Source organism: Calypte anna, chromosome 3 (genome assembly GCF_003957555.1).
Source record: "Calypte anna isolate BGI_N300 chromosome 3, bCalAnn1_v1.p, whole genome shotgun sequence".
Lineage (NCBI taxonomy): Eukaryota > Metazoa > Chordata > Aves > Apodiformes > Trochilidae > Calypte > Calypte anna.
This window is the reverse complement of record NC_044246.1, coordinates 39,103,277-39,111,281: the sequence shown is the minus strand read 5'-3', so window position 1 is coordinate 39,111,281 and position 8,005 is coordinate 39,103,277. Positions and strand designations below refer to the sequence as shown.

The following is an 8,005-nucleotide window of genomic DNA, read 5'->3' as shown; positions in this document are numbered from 1 at the left end:
GAAAAAACCTAACTAGAATTAAAAGGCTGAATTGAACTTACTGCTGCTTTTAACTCAACAGTGACACAGCCAGGTTTCAATGAGGAAAAGTATTTTCTTGGTTAACTATATCTGAATCTATCATAAACCAAGAATCATTTGTATACACCGTAAGCAGTAAAATAGCTGTGTCAACATATATCCTTATTTTACCACACATACACTCAGCCATCATCGGGTAACATCATTCCCCTGGATTTACCCTAACACAAGCAGAGCGCCCCTTCAACTACTCTCCTAGGACATTTTGTGATTACCTTTTCAGAAAAATCCAAACCCTACTTTACCAGACTAGGGGAAAATAAAACAAAGCAAACAAAACAAAACAAACAAAATAAAATAAAATAAAAACATAAACCACACTCCTAGTGATTGGAAAGGAACTAGAACTATAGAACTATGTAGGAGCTGAGGGAAGATACTCAGGGCCAGCACCTCTGAGGCAAAATGCCACTCTTTGGGGCAACTCCAACACGCTGGGCTCACTGGCATGACCAGCTCGGGGTGACCTGCCTGCTGGGCACTGCTTTGCCATTTTCCAGGGACGGGCAGGAAAGCACCACAGTTGCTCAGTGACCGTGATAAGCACAAACATTCTCCTCTTCGCGCACAGGTCACAGAACTAAGCGAACGCACCTCTACGCGTGTGCAAGCGCACACGGAAGCAGCTGCGACCCTTCTCGTACGCACAACACAAATAAAGACACTTTAGCATTTCGCCAGTAAAAACCAAATTTCCGGTACTCGGCATCTCTCCCAGAAAACTGCACTATAACACTGACCACGGGTGAGAGGAACATCTACCCCATCCTCAGGGCAAGGAACGGACTCTCCTCCCCGCCCCGCCGCTCCCGGCCCTCTGAAGGAGCCAACCGCCTCCCACGGCGCCTGCGCGCCCCCGCCCCGTTGGCACAGTAGTGGGGGGGGTCGGGGCTCTGCAGAATGTCGCTTCCCGAGCCCCTGAGGCGGCGTCTGAGCTCTTTCAGCCGCACCGTCTTCACTGACAGCCACCGCACCGGCCCGCAGTACCGGGGCGATCGCGCAGGTAAGCCTGGAGGCTGCCCAGCGACAAAAATGGCGGTGGGTGGGGCTGGGGACGCTTCCCAAGGATTAATATGGCGGCGTCAATCGTCGCCTGGCGGCCGTTGGGGCGGGGCCGGGCGCTGGAGGTCCCCCTCCCACTGAGGGGTGACCTCCGCTGTCTCCCCACGTCCTTCCCCGCTTCTTCAGGCGGGAAGGCTGAGGTGCCGGAGGTAAAACTTCGTCACTGTTCTCCTCCCATCTCCAGGGGCTCCGGAGAGGGCTCGAGAGTAGCGCTGGGTACACGGTGCCAGGCCAACGGTGGAAAGCAGAGGTGCTCTTCAGATGAGGGCTGGTGTCACTGTCAGGCGCTTACAGAATTACAGAACCATCCAGGTTGGAAAGGACCTCTGAGATAATAAAGTCCAACCCTTGATCCACTACCACTGTGGTTACCAGACCATGGCACTGAATGCCACATCAGTCTCTTCTTAAAAACCTCCAGGGATGGAGAATCCACCACCTCCCAGGGCAGCCCATTCCAATGCCTGATCACAATCTCTGTAAAGAATTTCTTCCTAACATCCAACATAAACCTCCCCTGGCAGAGCTTAAGTCCATGCCCTCTTGTCTTACTGATAGCTGCCTGGGAGAAGAGGCCGACCCCCACCTGGCTACACCCTCCTTTCAGAGAGTTGTAGAGAGTGATGAGGTCTCCCCTGAGCCTCCTCTTCTTCAGGCTGAACAGCCCCAGCTCCCTCAGCCCTTCCTCCCAGGACTTGTGCTGGATCCCTTCACAGCCTCCTTGCTCTTCTCTGGACCTGCTCCAGCACCTCAATCTCCTTCCTGAACTGAGGGGTCCAGAACTGGACACAGTACTCAAGCTGTGGCCTCACCAGGGCTGAGTACAGGGGCAGAATCCCTTCCCTGGACCTGCTGGCCACACTGTTCCTGATACAGGCCAGGATGCCATTGGTCTTCTTGGCCACCTGGGCACACTGCTGGCTTATGTTCAGCTTCCTGTCAATCCAGACTCCCAGGTCCCTTTCTTCCTGGCTGCTTAGTGTGGCTTTGTCAGTGGTGCCTGGAGTAAAACTATAGAGGCTGCTGCCTTGCCCAGCGCTGGACACACTGCTGTGTTGTAGATCTAGGACGGGCTTCATTTGTGCTTAAAATATTAAAAAATTGGGAACTGACTTAGAAGCAGCACTACTGCCTGCTTTTACAGCTTAGTAAGAGAGATTGCTTAAAATATTGCAGATAAAATCCATTGTTAAACACCAGGGACTTTGCCTGTGCCAGAATAAATTATTTTTAGGATGTCAGGTAGTGCTAGGACTAGGGAGAATGAATTCAAACTAGTGGAGGGTAGATTTAGATTAGATGTTAGGAAGAAGTTCTTTACCATGAGGGTGGTGAGACACTGGAACAGGTTGCCCAGGGAGGTTGTGGATGCCCCATCTCTGGAAGTTTTTAAGGCCAGGCTGGATGGGGCTTTGAGCAACCTGATCTAGTGGGAGTTGTCCTTGCCCATGGCAAGGTGGTTGGAACTAGATGATCTTAAAGGTCCCTTCCAACCCTGAAAATCTATGATGTTATGGTTTATAGAGACACTGAGAACAAGTAAAAGAACTGAGCTATTGTTTTAAGATAACTAGTCATGCAGAATTAGGACACCAAGACCCCTAAAGTATGAAGAGCTGTGTCGGGTACACGGTGCAGAGAAGAGCTGTGCAGCAAAAACTCTAAGCCCACCATACACCAGCTTTCTCTTCCAAGTCTGTCATAAGGACTGGTCTCTGTTCCTTCATCACATAGCCAGTGAAACCCATAGTCTAACATGGCTTCTTTTCATACCTAAGAGTAGCCATGAAAATAAAAGTCTGTCTACATAGAAAGGTTACATTCATAGAAATTAGCATATCAATTTCAACTAATTAATCCATTCCAAGCTGATAATAAAGAAATTCATATTTGAAAGTAGGAGTTCTCCTCTATGTAGTTATGTCAGTGCAGTTGTAGTGCTAAGACTTACTTGTTCCTCATTTAATTTATCAAACACCAAAGTAATTTTTTAACTCCAGGAACTGTGGTTAGTAATTTCCATTCCATTTCCCATCATAAACTCCTGCGTCACTATCCAGCCTTTTGAAAACCATTGCAGATGTACCACTAACTTCTTGGAGATCAGATTTTCAAAAATTAAGCTTACACATCTGTATGTTGGTGAGTTGCCCTAGCACCAAAGACTGGCTATTGCAATACTGTCTAGTGTTTCCGTGAATTTTAACAATGCCAGAAAGTAAGCAGTAGTTCAATTTCAGAATAGGAATATGAATTAGAATTGGCTGATATTGCTAAAGAGTCATTCAAAATGGAATTTGAAAACTTGAGCAGAAGTTACAATTACCAATGTGGTGTCACATTCTTATCTACAACATTAGCTACAACATTCTTATCACCACAATTGATACTAGAGCTGTTGGCATCTCTCTAAGTAACAGGGCCATGAACTATTAAATTTTCATCCAATACATTTGGATGAGAACAGTTACATGTAATCAAATGGTCATGGTTTTGGGAAGATAAAACAGCACCTCAGTGCCCTCGGAAGTTCTCTTGCTGTTAAAGAGTTGCATTCACTAGGACATCTGAGACAATATTAGGTAGATAGTAAAGCTGATTTTGAGGTACCTATACATTTTCATTCCTTTGCAGATGTTAAAGTATTGATGCTTAAAAATGCAATTATGAAAAAACACCAAACAACACTGCTGTTATCTTGAACCTTCTATTTCATTATAACAAATCCCTGCCCCTCACACCCTACCCCTCAGGTCTGTCCCAATTCTGTTCCCACATCCTCCTCCCTTCCCACTTAGTCTAGTAGCTACCATGAATACTTCTGCAACTGGCATAAAGACTGCTGGAACAGACTGTACCAGGCTGCATGTGGCTGGACTGGAAACAGGAATGCCAGACTGAGATGGAACAAAGACAGGTATGAGAATGGTTGGAAGATAAAGACAAAGGCTGTGTTAGAAGAGAGGTAGTTCTGAGGCTGGAAATGAGACAATGTAGACTAATTTTCAGTCAAGTATCACCACTGGGACAGGGGCACAGGACTTGAATATGCATCAGCAAGTCTAAACTTGCCCTGGAAGTACACGAAGTAAAGATGTACCTACAGACTTCGTTTAGGGAAACCATGAGAGAGGAGGTGCTTTGTAATTGAAGTAAAAGCAATGCTGTATCCATTAACTAGAATATGGCAATAAAATTTCACCGACTAAAAATGGCTGATTCTTCTAGAATGCCTTTGAATTTCTTTAAGTAAAATCCTTTAAATCCCGTATTAAATCCTAAATATAGCATTTACTGCTTCCATGTTCAAGTTCAGTATTTGCTTTTGTCTACATTGTATGAGTGCATTTTATCTACAGACTTTAAAGGATAAGTTTTAGTTTGTCACATACCTGAAAACTGTTAGCTCTTAAGAACAAGAATTAGTGGCTTCTTACACCATCATTTCCACCTTTATAGAAATGTTTATATTTAAATTAAGATAAAAAATAAAATGAAGAGTAGGCACTGCAAGCCTGCTGTCTTGCAGCAAGTTCTTACTCTAGAGGATCATTTGAAGCATAAGGATAATCCAGTATCTACTTTTTTAAACTTTGGCCATTCTCTTAGGAAAAGCAATGAACTAACTAACTTCTTCTGTAATATCAGTATACAGCATAACTTTTACTAAGCATATCAGTCAGACTGGAGGTTAGCCATAAGCCACCAAGCAGTCAACAATCTGACCCTCAACTTGAACATATGACTGATAAAAATTCTGTGTCCTGTGAACTGGAAGTTGTTAGATTCTAGGAAATGGTGTAACTCAAGATAGGGTAGATGTTTTCCTCTGGTATATAAAGATATTTTTCTTAACATTTAGTTCAACTGCAAAAAGCATTAAAGTCCTACTAGCAGCTAAGATGGAGCAGTATCTTATTGTTGTATTTATGGAAGTGTTGAAGCAGCTAGAAGTGATAAAGACTTTTCTCTATTTACAGATAATGAAATAGCTTCCAGTTTGCCACTGCAGATGTCCCTCTATTTCAACGTTTATTTTTTCCCATTTTGGTGGCTTAGCACAGTTGCTATGCTCTATCTGAAGGTGAGTCCTAAAGGAAAGTGATGGTTTGCACATGTAATTTATTTCTGATCAAACACCTCCTAGTACTGAGTTCACCCTAGTTATAAGTTTAGATTTTGGGGGGCATTTATTGAAACTGGAGGTTCAAGAGTATTTGAAAGCTAATACAACACTGTCAACTTGCAATAATATGCAGTGCCTTCATGCAATCACAAACAGCATGTTAGGAAGCAGCACAGCAGAAACTTTTGCTCTTTTCTTCCCTGTAGTATCCAGTCTTGTCAGATTACTACAAGTTCATCCTGGTCACAATCATGATTCTGACCTCTCTAATAGAGGTCATTCGACTCTACTTAGGATACATGGGCAATCTGCAGGAGAAGGTATGTTACCATATGTATGTATTCATTTGTGCAGGAGAGCTTTTTAGTGTTGAACATAAATAAAATAGTCTACGAGTTCATCTAAGAGTTTTGAGTTGAAGAGGTGGTTGTTTCTCCAAGTTAATTTGCCTTCTCTATTCCCTTGGCATGAGTTTCTACTTTTGTGCATTCCAAGAAGTTTTCCCTCTGAAGAGAGTGCTCTCAGTCCCAAAAATTGTGTAGTCAAAAAATAAGTACAGTGAGGAACACACTATAGGAAATCATTGCCTCCCTTTTGCCATTTTACGTTATGTGATGGCTTTTGGAAGATTTAAAAATGTCATTTTTCTCCAGTAAGTCTTGGATTTTTCTTCTCTAATTGCCACTTAATAGGTGACATTTCCCTATTGTAGGTCCCTGAGCTGGCTGGGTTTTGGCTCCTGAGTCTCCTCCTGCAGTTGCCTATAATTAACTTCCTGCTATTTAATGAAGGTCTGAAAATTCAGCCACTGGAACGAGCAGTCCACGTCATCTTTGCTCTCTTCCTCACCTCCCAAGTCATTGCAGCATTTTTTGCCCTGAAAAGAATGGTAAACAAACTGGCAACTCACTTCCGCCTTCATGAATTTGACCGTCTTGAGGAGCATCCTGTACCTGATTTTTACAGCCTGGGTGAAGAAGGGAGAGCAGTTCCCATGGCTGGGAGGGGGCCATGCTGAGGAGGTTCCCTTGACAAGGACTCTCTGGGGATTATGTACTGTGGGCCTGAGAAGCTAATAGAGGGGGGACACTTGTTGCTACAGCTCTGTTTCCATTTTGTTGCATCATTCTTTACCTTCCTACATTAGAAATATTAAAAAAAAAATAAATAAGATACTGCTTAAAAAACAGCATTAAACCTTAAACCTCAGAGACTGGAGAACTCTGCAAGAAGAATCAAAGCTAGTCACATAAGTGGCTGGAGCACACTGCTGCTGGACTCTTACTGCATAAAGTACTGACAGCACGTTTGGTGGGGTTTGTATTTTACAAATTCATGTGGCATTCCTAAAAAAAGTAATTTTTCCTCACTGTTTGCACAGAATCTCTTTGTTTACAATAAACCTTTTATACAAGTTTTATTTATGTTGATAAGAGTTTTCTCTCTTCTCCCAGATATGCTGCACATACTCAATGTCCAGTTTGTCAGTGAAGCAAGAAAAAAATAAAACAAACCCCACTAAAAGCCAAACCCACAACAACAAAGAGCCCTGAGAAAGCTTAAGGCCCAATAACATAATAGTGAACAAAGGCTACAGATTCACAGTGATAGTCTTCCAGGTAACTCCAGCACTAGGAATTCCTTTCTAATAAGATAGGGATGGAATTTTAAAAGTAATTCCTTTCTCAGAACTCCAGCATTCATCTTGGGCTTAGCTGAGTTTTAACTATCAAGCCCTTCAAACAGGGTGGTACAGTTTTCTCAAACAGAGGATTCAGTAAGTCAGCATTAACAAAATTATAACCATTAAAAAAATTGGTTTGTGTCACTGAAAGGCATAGCCTGCTTCTCAGAAGCCGGGACACATACTAAAATTCTTTTATTCCCATTATTTGTATTAATGTCTAGACTATCTTCTCCAGTTTTGGTAATGGCTAAAAGTTCACTTTTCTGTCAAGAAAGGATGGAGATCAAAATTTAAACTAGATCTTTCATCTGAATCCTTCTAGTCTTCAAGTAGGGCAAGAGTCATCAATTTTGAGAGCTGGCACAAACATCTTGAAGAAATGTAAAGATGGGTCTAATCTAAAAAAGGCACAGTATGCTTAAAGCTGCTGTGTATTTAAAGGTCACAGAGCCTCCAGCAGAAAAACAGGCATTAGCTTTTTTTAATACCAAAACAGGATTATTTTTTTTCTAATCTACCAACAAATGGTACAATTAATCCTACTAAATGTCCTTTTCCCTTTTGTTACTATAAACATTACCAGAACACCCCCCCCACACACACACACACCCCCTTTTTTTCAAAAATTACTGGCTTGGATTGATTATTGGGCAGAACAAGAGGATTTCTATAAGAATCTTAAAAAGTGTCTAACATTTAATACAAAACATTTAGAGCCCCATATTCTGAGTTTGCAAGAGAGATTAAGGTTTAAGCAGAAGTTAAGTGAGTTCAAAAACATTTTCACAGTGTTAGAAACTCCATTTTAAACTGATGCAATGGAAACATTGCACCTATTTTCATGTCAACCAGAATTATGTTACTGGAGAGCACAAAGGTCAGGACAAGCTACAGGAGAAACCTGGTACAATCCTTGACAAAAGGTAGCAGTATAATGGGTCCTGACTGGCCAAATAAGCATCATTTAATTACCTTGGAGCCTATTTACTCCTGTGACTGTGAATGGAAACTCAGATGTTTCAGTGCCTCTTCAGCCATACATAGCTGTT

The 8,005-nt window shown here is 42.5% G+C and overlaps 1 protein-coding gene across 1 annotated transcript; it reads left to right on the top strand.

The window, feature by feature from the left end:
- Positions 1-937: 937 nt before the first annotated feature.
- On the top strand, positions 938-6,628 carry TMEM17 (transmembrane protein 17). The gene is made up of 4 exons (XM_030447889.1): positions 938-1,084; positions 5,124-5,227; positions 5,476-5,589; positions 5,982-6,628. The coding sequence occupies exons 1-4, from the start codon at positions 982-984 to the stop codon at positions 6,285-6,287; spliced, it is 627 nt and encodes a 208-aa protein (XP_030303749.1). The 5' UTR covers positions 938-981; the 3' UTR covers positions 6,288-6,628.
- Positions 6,629-8,005: the final 1,377 nt, after the last annotated feature.